The sequence below is a fragment of the Branchiostoma lanceolatum genome, chromosome 5, assembly GCF_035083965.1.
Source record: "Branchiostoma lanceolatum isolate klBraLanc5 chromosome 5, klBraLanc5.hap2, whole genome shotgun sequence".
NCBI lineage: Eukaryota > Metazoa > Chordata > Leptocardii > Amphioxiformes > Branchiostomatidae > Branchiostoma > Branchiostoma lanceolatum.
Window position 1 is genome coordinate 4,138,585 of NC_089726.1, and position 12,956 is coordinate 4,151,540.

Genomic DNA, 12,956 nt, shown 5'->3' on the forward strand with positions numbered 1-12,956 from the left:
GTACCTGGCTGTATTCTGACGACGTCGGGCTGACTTCCGTGGATGCTACCGCCGTGCTGACTGACGGGGGGGCTGGGTTTGTCCCCGTTGACCTTGGGTTCGACCTTCAGCCTGTCCAGGCTGCCCAGACTCTCGCGCTCGCTGGCGGACAGCGGTTCTCCCGGCCACTTCGGTTTGGGCTTCGGCATGAGAGGCGGCTTTTCCCGCGGTACTCTGTTAACTGTAACCGGATCTAGAGGCGAGGGAATGATAGAAACGTCAGAATAACATCACCTGAAAGTTCACATGTGTTGGTAGAAGTCAGTCTGAATCAAAGTTGAACTGTAATTACCAGTTGACACAAAAATTGGACTTATCCAAATTTATTATCATAGTCCAATCTTTGTGTTGGCAATTGCAGTTAAATTTTGATTCAGTCAGAATAACATGGTGGAACGCTCAGAGCCCCCCCCCCCCCCCCCATTGACAGTATTGTAGGATCAGAATGATGGAAAATTCCATTGTCTTGTTTATTTGCATAATTGGTCATTTGACAGATGGTCACTGTAGAATGGAGACAGGATTCTTACTGCTTAGGTAAATGGGAAAAATTTCTAAGGGACCACTTGTACATGTTTGACGGGATTTTAAGACTGAGGAAGGAAATTTTCACCTTTTGGAGTACTGTGAAGTGGTCCGTGAACTGGCGGTTTTAGATGTTCTGCAAAAGAAACAAGCAAACAGTGTCAACAAAGCAATAACAACAACAAAAGATGCATTCCATTCATTTTCACTTTCCATTTTCCAAACAAACTCTCGTACCTATGGTGGCCTGAACAATCACGCGTATACGCGAGACGCTTTTCAAATTGGAATTTTTTTTCGCGGAACAGATCAGATCCATCTGCTGGCATGCTGCTTGGGCCATGCACTGTACATGTGTTATGTCAGAGTTAGAAAGAAAAGCAACAGTAATACAAGTAAGCTCAGACTCAACATCTATTTCGATTTCACAGCCATTGAAGCAACAATAAAAAATGGGTGATTTCTTCTAAAAAATGAAGTTTTGGAGACGTTAAATAAATGCAAAAGGCTTGCACTACAGATATTTTTGATTATTTTTTTCTTTAAAATACTAGAAAAAGAAAAATTGTTACTGTAGCTGATGGCTGAAAATCAACATGGACACTGCAGCAAAGAAAAGCTCTAGCATAGACATTGTCAGAGTTTCAAAGTTGGGCTGCGATAGACACTGAGTTTGACATGACCAGTGTTTGACTGAGACAGGCACAACTGTCAGCTAGAGTATCAGGTGAAATTTACATGTAGGCAAATGAACAGCAAATGAACAAGAACAGATTTTTGGATTCAGGCATGCCAAAAGGAGAGAAAAAAGAAGAAAAAGTTTTCAGTTTGCCAACAGTAGGAATAAGTAGCAATCAGAGTTGGCAAGATTTTTGTATAAAGACCGGCTGCCTGGAATGTTGTACAGCATTGAAATATAGGTAATACATTCAACTACATGTAGATGATTCAACAGTTACTGATGAAATATTAGCTGGTGAATGGGTGGACGACACAGCACACACAATACGTGTTAATGTGTTACGAGATGGGGAGACGATGTTAGCATGGTGAAAGCAAAATGTTAAAACTACAAAGGAGCCAAACGCGGGCTACGAAATCAGCGCTCTGCGTGGACATGACTACGGGATGATTCTCTAGCAAAGCGGTCCACAGTGCAGGCAGGCTAAAGAAAAAAAAGCCATGGTTATGTGCGATTTGTTTAAAGAGAAGAGAAAGAATCCAACACCTCCTTTGCCGAGTTGAGCCTCCCTTTTCCCATCCCCGCTTTCCGCCACCATATCCGGCATATCTGCCATTGTTTGTGGATCTGGTACAAGCGAGAAGAACAGTTAGGACATCCACGGAGTGGCGCAGCAGAGAGTAGCAAAGCAAAGATGGTTCGACAAAAGTGGAAATAGAAATAGTCACAAATTTCACAGTGAAGCTCGGGAAAAAAAGACAAAGATTCAAGTAGAACAGCATGGGGGTGTGTTACTTTGCGACGCGTCTTTCGGGTCTTTCTGGAGAAACTCGTATTCGCTCTCTGAGTCCGAGCTTGACGAGGACGAGTAGAAATTCCCCGAGGCGCTCTTGGCGATCCCCTTGCGGCTGCCGGGTTTCTTAAGAATTTGTTTGAGTTCTTTCGCCGCGGAGGAGTCAGAGTTGGACTCTGAACCTTCGTCCGACATTCTCCTTTCTCGGCGCTCCCGGCTGGATTTCGAACTACGGCTCCGGGAGGACCGTGAACTTTTTGGAGACTTAAGGATTGGCCTGAGAGATTTGGGGGCGTCCTCCATTACGACCTCTAGGGATAAGTCTGGGGGGATTCAAGGTCAACAACAACAAGGTCAGCCACAACGGACATTCTGACCAGAGCAACTGAAACACAGGCACACACATTGCAAGGAGGAAATAAAGGGGTTTTGCACATGCACAGTAGTGAATTTCTGCGGCAGAAAAGCATTGTCACAGTGGCACAACCTTAACATGTAGTCAGTCTCAATACCCTTCCCTACAATCTACAATTCTTATTGCTGTTACTTAAAGTCCCACTTTCCAAACGATGGAGACAATTCAGCAACCGTTGAGAAACCAAAATGAGATTTTGTATGAACCTTAAAGGTTGCATTTACAGATTGAATGCTATCAGTGATGTGGAAATAAAATTGAAAAGACAGCAAAACACACAAAACCAACAAAATACAACTTCTTACCAATGAAATTCGTTTGAACTAATAAAATAACATTTTTGGTTCCTCAACAGTCATGGCCTCAGTGGAAAGGTGTATCGATGTAAGACCTCTATGTGTATGTTAACAGGGTCACATTGCATTTACAATGTACACTGCATGATTAAGGTCATACCTAAGATCAACCAAGCTGCATCCGAATGCTCTGACCCCACAACTCATTGGCTCAGTTAACTATTCTTCAGACACACTTTTCCTTGAGAAATTGATAATTTTAAAAATTACAATTATATTTATCCTGCTTGTATAAATGAATAAATGTACAGATGCCAACTTTCAGGCAATTTATAGTACTTTTTTGGCATCTTGCGGGTCTGAAAAATGCACTTTTTACTAATTTCAGCAACTCCAGAAATGCCTCCAACTTTGCGTGCCACTGATGAGATGCTAGAACATCCCTGACATTCAACAGTTTAGCATGATGGCACGTCTCCCAGATTAAAACTTGATAATAACTGTCCTCACAACTCATAACAAGGACATGAATGTTTTGTCAACAAAAGCCTTTTCATGAGGCAACACGGAATACATTGTCATCCTGCTCCCAAGATAGTCGTCAACAAATAAACAAAACCATTTCATCAATATAACTCGTCAAAGCTGTTGTAACATCGGCAACCTCAATAGTATGCAATGTTAATGCCATAATTTCTAAGTCTTGACTATAATCTGATATGTGACAGAATAATTCTTTGAAGAAGTCACTGCAATTTAGGGCATACATGAATGGCTGTAGTGTCAGAGCTAATTGTGTGACGAACCAGTGCTGGTTAGGTCTATATGGTACAACTACATGTATCTTGAGTCCTGAAAATATAGTGTTTAACATATTAAACTAACTGAAAATCACGAAACTTGAATATGTATCCTTGTTTGACTACTATACGACAGAATAGATTCAACCGTGAATTTTAAACACAGTGAAAACCAACTTTTCCCTCCTTTTCTGTGAAATAAAACCACCACAAATGAAAGTAAATATATTTGCAGCTGAAAGCAAAATGTTACCACAATCCAGTTTCAGGAAACAGTTTAGAAACTGGTATTTAACAATCTTTTAAAATATTTTCTTATTTATCACATCTTCAAGACATCTGGGTATCATCCCCTTGAAAAGAATTGTTGATTTCCAAGGGGGCCCATAGGACACAGGACAATTTAACAGTGTGTTGACGATGATGTCACACTACCGGGGGTAGTGATGAAGATTGGACAGATCTCGAGAGTGCAAGTACAGCAGTCTTACCGCTTAGTTTGATGGTTTTCTCCCAGTTGGGCTGTCCGTCGTATTCCTCGTCGTCGGAGGAATGAGAGGACGCCAGCGACAGGTCGTCGTCAGGATCGTTCAGCGACAGGTCGCTGTCCGAGTCTGAATCACCCTCTGTTGGAAACCAAAACATCGTCAGTTTTACTTATCCGAGGAATGGAGGACGCTAGCAACCCATTACAGAAAAAGTCTCGGAAAAAAAGTTAGCATTAACCGTCAGAATTTGGACTAGAATTAAGTCACATGCTATATTGTTCTCCAATGTCCGTCTGTAGTTACCTGTACTTGCAATTAACCTATGGGCAAAGAACATACAATAAACTTTCCTAATTATCTCAAATATGATTAAATCACTCCATAGTAAAATTTTAACCATCTTTATCTTTCAACATCCATGCTTTTTAACCCGCTCCTTTTACCATAAATAAAATGGTATTCCTTAGGCCGAGTAAAAACTAATAAAAACGCTCACAATATGTCAAACAATAATCATGCTTATCATATATTACTTTCAATGACATATCCAAAACGGAAACCAATTTAAACTCAAAGACAACCATTATCTTAGCCACAAAAACACAAGAAACAAAATGGCGTCACTTCCACAGAAATAGACACTAAGAGCGTTCTTACTCTTCTTTTTGACTCGACGGGCTCTCCTTGCTTTGGGTTAGCGGAGGAGAGGTCATACAATCAGTTCAAGGTCATGGACATTAGCACTCAACAGGTTAAACTTAAACTTAGCAGACAATAGTTCTTATACACCTTTGAAGTCACCAGTGTTTTAATAATCAAAGAATCATTGTGTGTCTACTAGTCAACACAGCTCCAAAATCTAATGCATTCAAGACAATGTTGCAGAACATGTAACTAAATTGTAGCATTACTTTTTGTACAGACTACTTAGTACATTTAGTAAACCACACATCATAATGCTCTTACCTGGTTTCCCCTCCACTTGTGCAACTGTTACTTCTGCATCCAAGCAAACAATAAAAAAGCTTCAATAACAGCAACACAATGCATCGATGCAGCAACTTCACAACATGCAGGACCCAAAAAAACCTGCATTTCAACTACACTTAAATATACAAACAAGACAAAAAATTATGACATCAAAAGTTCAAAATTTAATACAGAAATAATATTGTCATTGCAAGGCTTGATGAACATTCCAAGCAGGCAAAATTTACCATCCTTCTGACAAGCTTAAAAACAATTTGTAATGCTTTTCATTAGCGGCACTAAACAATCTGATAGCAAAGTACAAAAAAAACTTTAAAAATGTTGCAACAAGGGCACTATTATGGACATTAATATTCATAATTACATGTACCTGCACCATTCATATCTATTGAAACCTGAAGGCTGGGATAATATTTCTTGACTTGTAAAATTCCAAACTAAATGGAATCTTGCAATACTAATATGTACCTAAATGTGTATTTGGCGAGTGCTTTTAATTTTCACAAATGAAATTGAATTCTTGATGATTAATTTTGAAAAACCTATATATTAATTTTATGTTCCTTTGGTGGGAGGTTTTAATATTTAAAAAACCCCGAAACAAACCATAAATTGTCTTAACCTCATTAACATATCTATTCTGTCTGAGTTTTGGTATAAAACCTGGTGTTCTAGTCCTTTTTCTTAGTCACTAATGAAAGACAGCGGATACTGCCTGAAACGTTTGACTGTTTCAAAATCTTATCCAGTTGATGGAGTAACTATTTTTGACAAACTATAAGGAATTTTCCTGACCTTCTTTGTTGATTTTGCCGTCCTGGAACATGGGGTGGTTGGGTTTGTAGTCGTTGGGGTTGTATCCGGTCCTCAGCATGCCGTCCGTGCGCCACAGCTGACTGGTGGAGGTCTTACTGGTGGAGCGGCTGCCCGTGGAGTTGGTGGACGTGCCGATGTTGATGCGGTGCAGCCCGCCGTCCGCGGAGGACGTGTTGTTGTAGGCCAGCGCCGAGCGGGACATCAGGGTGGTCCTGGTCGTCACGCTGTCCTCGTACGTGAACTTCTTACCTCGACACCTACAATGGACGCACAGAAAATGGCATTATGTGAATTAGGACAGAAGTTTATTTATTCATTTCTGTTTTCTTTATACACGGTAGGCGTGCTCAGTGCTTAACACGCTGCTTTACAGGCGTGCCCTGTACAAAATAACCATAAACAAGGAAAGTTATGTGAATCCTTTCAATGTTTCGTAAAACTCCCTGACAGAAGAAAGTTTTTATAGGAGGAGAACCCTGGGTCCTGCTTTCTTGTCCTTTAACACGACACCTACAACAGACGAGCAGAAAACAGCGCAATGTGATTAATATGGCAGAAATGTCAAGTTATGTCAATCCTTTTAATTGTCTTGTAAAGAAAAACCTTGAGAAATATTGCAAATTGTATTGAATGTAACAGAAAGAGATAAAGTGGATGAAGGTTAGACATCCATGTAAAACATTATGTGAAAAAATAAATTTTGATTTATTTTGTAAGTAAAGCCACTACTTAAGTTTGTACAATGTCTATATGGTTCCTCCAAGTATACTGTCCTTCCCAGCACCTGGATAAATTCTCTGAGAAAGGATCCTGAAAGAATCTATCCAGTTGCTTGATTTATTTTGTAACATGAAGAGGAAAAACTGCTACAGTTTGTGCAAGGCTAACAAATCTACATACTATCATATTAGCTACAGATACAGAAATAAGAGGTAAGGATGGTTCCTCCCAGCACACTGACCTTCCCCAGCACCTGCTCCAGCCCTGTCTGACGCTGGGGTTGAAGATGCAGTGGAACAGGAACACGAACAGCCCCTGCATGCACGTCATGATGGCGAACATGTAGTGGAACGTCTCCAGGTCCTGCAGGAGGAGGAGGAACAGTTTATTGAGTTATCTGGCTCATCTGTGTTGGTAGCAATCATAATACAATCAATGCTGAACTTTCTTCCAACGCTAAGGTATTCACGTATGAAATTTTCAACAACCACTGTCGCTGTTCAACATTGTACTGTCAGTGGTTAATTGAGTGCTAACACAAACCGACAATGGCAGTCAACTTACTGAATTGGTGTCAGACTTTACAGAGATATTGAAAGCAATCAAGTGGCTAAAATCCAGCAACATATCTTAAAGTTAAATGAGCAGCAAGAGTGCAAAAACAAGGATTCATAAACAAAGGACTCAAAATTGCGACATTCAAGACAGAGCTTCGAAGTGAAGGAGTTCATAGTGCGAAAAATTTCCACAGAATTGAGCTGGGACTGACTAATGTCGTTGGTGTGATAGGAAGTTCACCATTTTATAGCTTTAACTGAATGCTTTAAATCATTCAAGATATGGAAATCCCAGCTTCCACGCAGGATTAAAGTGAGGCTGTTTATTGCCACCGTGAAGTCCGTCTTGTTGTACGGTTCAGAAACGTGGACCTTAACAAAATCACTTGAAAAAAGGCTAAATGGCTGCTATACTCGCATGCTACGCATGTGCCTCAACGTGTCATGGCAGCAAAAGCTCACAAACCAGCAGTTGTACCAAGATTTACCATCTGTCGCGAAGAAAGTTCAACAGCGCAGAATGAAACTGGCTGGTCACTGTATCAGACATCCTGAAATCCCTGCACACTATCTTGTTCTCTGGGAGCCTACTACTAAAGGAAAAAGAAGTAGGGGTAGACCCAGGGTCACCTACTTAGACAATCTACGTAGCGACACAAACTTACAAGATACTAAGGAACTACGAAGGGCCATGGAGGACAAAGTGCTGTGGAGAGAGCTTTCAGGATTGGTTCGAGCGGGAGCTCGAACTAAGTAAGTAAGTAAGTTTAAATCATTACATATAGAATATTTCTGACTCCATACCTGGTTCACGGCCAGCACGCCGAACACCCACGTTGTGCCGAGGAGCGGGATCAGGATGGCGGTCGCCATGAGCCCCGACTTCAGCGACTGGTGCTCGGGGTCCTTCCTCGCCATGCGCAGCATCCGCCGGACCGCAAAGATGAAGACGAACAGGTTGATGAGGACCACGAGTAAGATCGGTCCAGCCAGCGTCCAGAAGAGCCGGTCGTTGACCTGCATGAATGCATGAAGGAATGAAAGGTTTGAATGAATGAAAGGTTAATTGTTAAAAACAAGTACATGGCAGCAAAGTAAAAAAGGAGAACACAATCAAACACACTTAGAACAACTGGTTACTAATCAAATACAGATCAGCCTAGGTCCACAGTATGTGTTGAAAGTCTCGACTTCTTCGCAATAGCTAACCACAGTGTTCAGTTTCACGCAAGGAAAAAATGTTCTTTAAGTTTGTTTAAGAGAATAAGAATGACTGAATGAATGTTCAATGAATGAATGTTCAATGAATGAATGAATGTTCAATGAATGAATGAATGTTCAATGAATGAATGATTGAATGAATGAATGAATGAATGAATAAATAAATAAATAAGAGACCTGCAGCCAGCAGAAGTCACGGTTGCCGTAGCTCTCGGGTTTGACCCCAAAGGCAAGACCGACGATGATTGCGGGCGCGCCCCAGCCGATGGAGTAGTAGAAGCGCATGTGGCCCTGGTTGATGTTGCGGATCTCGGTCAGCATGCGGTAGATGTGCAGGGCCTCCAGGAACATCCAGGCAAACGCCGTCAGGAAGGAGTAGTGCAGCAGGATGGCCACCAGGGTACACATCAGCTGCAACAACGGGGAAACGTTTGTTCATTAGTTTAGATACCTTGTTGTTTGAGTTTCAGTTTTATTTAGATCCACAATTAGCCTCATAAGAGGCTACTCTTCCTGTTCTGCCCAGTACCACAGTTTCCTTGCTGTTTCAGTAGCAAGGGATATTTTTACAAGAGGGGTTGCTAGCCCTTCCCCTTTGATGTGCTAGAGGCACCTCCTCAAACAGGGAACCCACATTTTACGTCCCTTCCAAAAGATGGGTGCAGCCCCAAGACAAGATGTACTTACCCAGTATTGTACTGGGATGTCCCAGTTACAAAGTAATTGGAACCAGGCAGGAGCTCAATTGAGAGCCTATTGCTAGTTGAGCTACAGGACTACAAGATTGCAAATGCACGGGGATCTAATTTTGCTTTGGGGAGAAAATGAAGTGTTCGCGGTGGTTTTAAGTTCAAGGTTGAAACAATGAGGAAGGCGGGTTGAAGACAGAACAATCATTTTCGTGGTGGGTTTAAACTTTAAGTTTGTGGTGAAAACTGTGAACATTAAACCACTGGAAATTTTCAGCAATTACAGTATCTAGCCAAGCCTTACAGATCACAAGACTGTGGCGACTTACCTGGTTGTGTGTTGCGTTGACACCGACCAGGAAGATGAGCTCGGCGATGAAGATGGAGGCGACCAGGTTCTTGTGGATGGTGTTGGTGTTGGACTGGAGGTTCTTCAGGCACATGAAGGTCAGGAACGCCGCCACGAGCAGAACCAGCGAGATGCCGATCCCCACATACGTCACCACCATCAGCGCCACCGGGCGGTTCAGCCCAAACTGCAGGGTGGAAATCAAAGACAAATATCTTTACTTACTGTAAATCACTTAAATATAGCGGCAGGAAAATATAGCGGTTGGGAGAAAATGCAGTAGGCCACGGCAATTAATTTTAACAGTGGGAACAAACATTACTGTCTCAAATAGTGATCAAATATTTGTGATTGAAATTTTAGCTGTTGACTAGTGACCGTTAAATAAGCTAAAATCAAGTTACAGTTAACAAATCAAGAATCACAGTACTTGGCATGATTAAATTTCCTTGACAAAATGTCAGCAGAGCATTTTCCTTAGTTACCTTTTCATTGCATTGACGTCTACTTAAGGTTCTGATATACATTTCTACATGTATACCAGCCAAATTGCATTTCTGCAGGGTGGAAAAGACATATCCCTGGCAAAATGTCAGCAGAGAGCTTTTCACTAAATTGTCATTGAAGTCTACAAAAAGTTAAAATAGATAAATCTCTAAAACACACACTAGTCAGATACTAGCCAATTTGCACTTTTCAACTTAAGTCTATATTGCTTACAATACATTTCAAATTACTCCATGCAGCCTTTACTAGCAGGTATCTATCCATTTCTCAGCTTCAGTTTAATTTGAAATTCCAACAGATAATGTAGCCTACTGTCAGGTCTCAGCATGGGTGCCATCATAGTAAGGGCAAATGCAAGAGCCACAATAAACAAACAAGGACGGCGCCCAGGTTGAAGGGGCTTCATAAGCAGGGCTGTCTCCAGCTTTGATTTTTTTCATCCCACTCATTGGGAGCACAGGTTGTTGATTTTTCTGTCATTTCAAGCTTACAAAAAATATTTTTAACCATGGCAGTTTCATGTCATGAAGTTATTGAGATCTTTGGGGAATGGAGAGACGGGTCCTGGAGACAGCTCTGCTCATAATGGCAATGGATTATGGCAATACATAATAAAAAAAAGGTTTTCTCATGAGGCAGTGATGTAACTTTGCTGAAATACTATTACACTACACTACAAGACAGAGCAGAACACAGACGAATGTGAGCAGGACTAGAAGAGTGAGGAGGACGTACCTCAGCAGTCTGTCAGTGTGCAAGTCGTCAGAGGGGAGGAGGAGAGAACAGTCAACGTGGTGTCAAGAGAACACAAGGACAAGCTAGGCAACACTTGTTTAAGGATTTCCAACAGAACTTTACAAAATTTGTTTTTTGCATGGTAGAAAATTGAGGCAGTGAAGTAATTTTGCTGAGATACTATTACAGTCGAAGAGCAGAACAGTCAAACTTGGTGTCAAGAGAACACAAGGACAAGAAAGGCAACACTACTTCAAGACATCCTAAATTGTCTTAACCTCATTAACATACCTATTCAGAGTTTTGGTATAAAACCTGGTGTTCTCAGTCCTATCGTTAGTCACTGACGAAAGACAGTGGATGCTGTCTGAAACGTCTGTTTCAAAATTTTATCCAGTTGCTTGAGTAATTATTTTTGGCGTAAAGGCAACGCTTGTTCGCGGATTTCTAACGAAACATTACGAAGTTTCACAAGATAACAGAATGATACTCAAGAAAATGGATACATTTTGAAAAAGGTCAGACAATTCAGGTAGCATCCACTACCTTTCCTGCGTTATACTGAGCAAGATCTGTTAAAGAAGAACTGAAATGAATGCTCCTCTATCATTCACATAAAAATTTGGTCTTTTCTGAAATCAGCAATGCAAGTTAAAAATCAATTGTCCGAGGATAACTTGCTAAAACGGGCATTTAACCAAAAACTTGATACCTAAACGAGGTGAAATTTTTTAGATAAAGGAGCTAATGTTTGTTGCCCACGGCGGTAGGCAGGTCCAAAGCGCCAGACAGTTCGACATGTAGATTACAAAAATTGTTTGGACGGCATGCAGAAGATTGAAATGTTTGGAAAATTGGGGAAAAAACGCACAGAAATCACTCAAATATTTTCAAGAAAAAAATGATAATGAAAATAGCTAGCTGGGCTCAATCACAGTTTCAACAAGAAAGCACATGCCCCTGAATATACATGACTTTTGCACATCTAATATACTTTCTTCATTGGCATTTTCTTAACCTAAGTTACCTTGCATCATAATCTTTTGAAAATTTATAAACAGGATGTGTTTGGAGAATAATCCCTCATAAAAAAATCTCATAAGTGACATTTTGTACATAACGTCTGGTGTTGTCAACAACGTCAATCTTTGTTTATGCATGTCACGGCACAGGCTATTTTTGTCTATATGAAGTTTGTATATAAATTATACAACACGGTTCCAAGAAAGAGTCCTAAACCAAGGACAAAAGGTTGTAGCTACATATTGCAGTAATAATTCAAACCTCTTTGGTTACGACAAATTGAAATTGTTTACGACACAGAAATTGTTGGAAATCTCTAGAACAAGGTTGTCAAATCAACAAGAAATTATTAATCTAAAAGTTTCTATAGACACTTAAATGTGCGGTTTTCAGACGTACCTTTTCATCCTGCGTTAGCATGCATAGTACGAGCACCATGCGGTAAGGGCGTAGGGGAGCGGCAAGCATAGACAGTTATAGACTCGTACAGTAAATAACGGTTGTGCATTACAAAATACAACAGGAAGGGGGAGGGGGGGTCGGAATATGACAAAAACAACACACACACAGAAATGTTAACACTGAATACAAGAACACCATGATAGTAAAGAACACCAAGAATGCATTAGGTAAAGTTGAAGTAGATAAAAGGAAGATGGAATAGCCACCAAAAGTAATATCAACTCTCCTAATTCTGCCAGGTACGCAAAGCGCGCCACCGTTAAAAAAAGGGTTATCAAGGCCTTCTGAAGAATGTATTGTTCAATCACATATATATTCACACAGTCCAAAGCAATTTAGGGTACAACAAAAGACTGTTCATATGTGACTCAAAACATATAACTGGAGAGTTGCACACACGCCAGGGAAACATACCTCACTGGGCGAATCGTCCATGAGAATGGCGAAGCTGGACAGGTGATCGCAGCCGCACTTAATGTGGGTCGTGTTCCTCTCCATGAGACGACAGCCGCGCGTGGTCCACGCACCTGCTCCGTTGTGGTGCCTGCGGAAAAATAAAAACATCCAAAATTACTTTTCCACCATTGATTTCTTAGATATCTTCTCTCTCCATTGTCACATTTTCAAGTATTTTCCTTGTTAGATAAAGCTTTGATAAACTGGTTGGATCAAATTTTCCAATGGTACTCTTGATTTTACAAGCCACACATAATATATCAACTGTGAGATCTTTAACAAGTCCATTTGCAACCAACAAGAAAAGTTCTGATGAGTTAGGCTGCAGTCCACACAACATTTGCTAGGCGGCGCTTGGCACAAGGAAGTCATAGCTGGGACTCAAAACCTACA

The 12,956-nt window shown here is 40.9% G+C and overlaps 1 protein-coding gene across 5 annotated transcripts in view; it reads right to left on the reverse strand.

Moving 5' to 3' along the window:
* The window catches only part of LOC136434498 (cadherin EGF LAG seven-pass G-type receptor 2-like), an 85,739-nt gene that overhangs the window by 13,991 nt on the left and 58,792 nt on the right, over window positions 1-12,956 (reverse strand). For 3 of the 5 annotated variants that reach the window (XM_066427321.1, XM_066427320.1, XM_066427319.1), the window contains exons 24-35: window positions 12,522-12,651; window positions 9,361-9,567; window positions 8,520-8,753; window positions 7,926-8,138; window positions 6,806-6,927; window positions 5,824-6,101; window positions 5,005-5,037; window positions 4,042-4,176; window positions 2,042-2,362; window positions 1,793-1,873; window positions 653-700; window positions 5-232 (exon numbers count right to left, since the gene is read on the reverse strand). In XM_066427321.1, coding sequence (XP_066283418.1) covers window positions 5-232; window positions 653-700; window positions 1,793-1,873; window positions 2,042-2,362; window positions 4,042-4,176; window positions 5,005-5,037; window positions 5,824-6,101; window positions 6,806-6,927; window positions 7,926-8,138; window positions 8,520-8,753; window positions 9,361-9,567; window positions 12,522-12,651 — 2,030 coding nt within the window. The remainder of the gene's footprint in view (window positions 1-4; window positions 233-652; window positions 701-1,792; window positions 1,874-2,041; window positions 2,363-4,041; window positions 4,177-5,004; window positions 5,038-5,823; window positions 6,102-6,805; window positions 6,928-7,925; window positions 8,139-8,519; window positions 8,754-9,360; window positions 9,568-12,521; window positions 12,652-12,956) is intronic. The other 2 variants (XM_066427323.1, XM_066427322.1) reach the window with 1 other exon arrangement.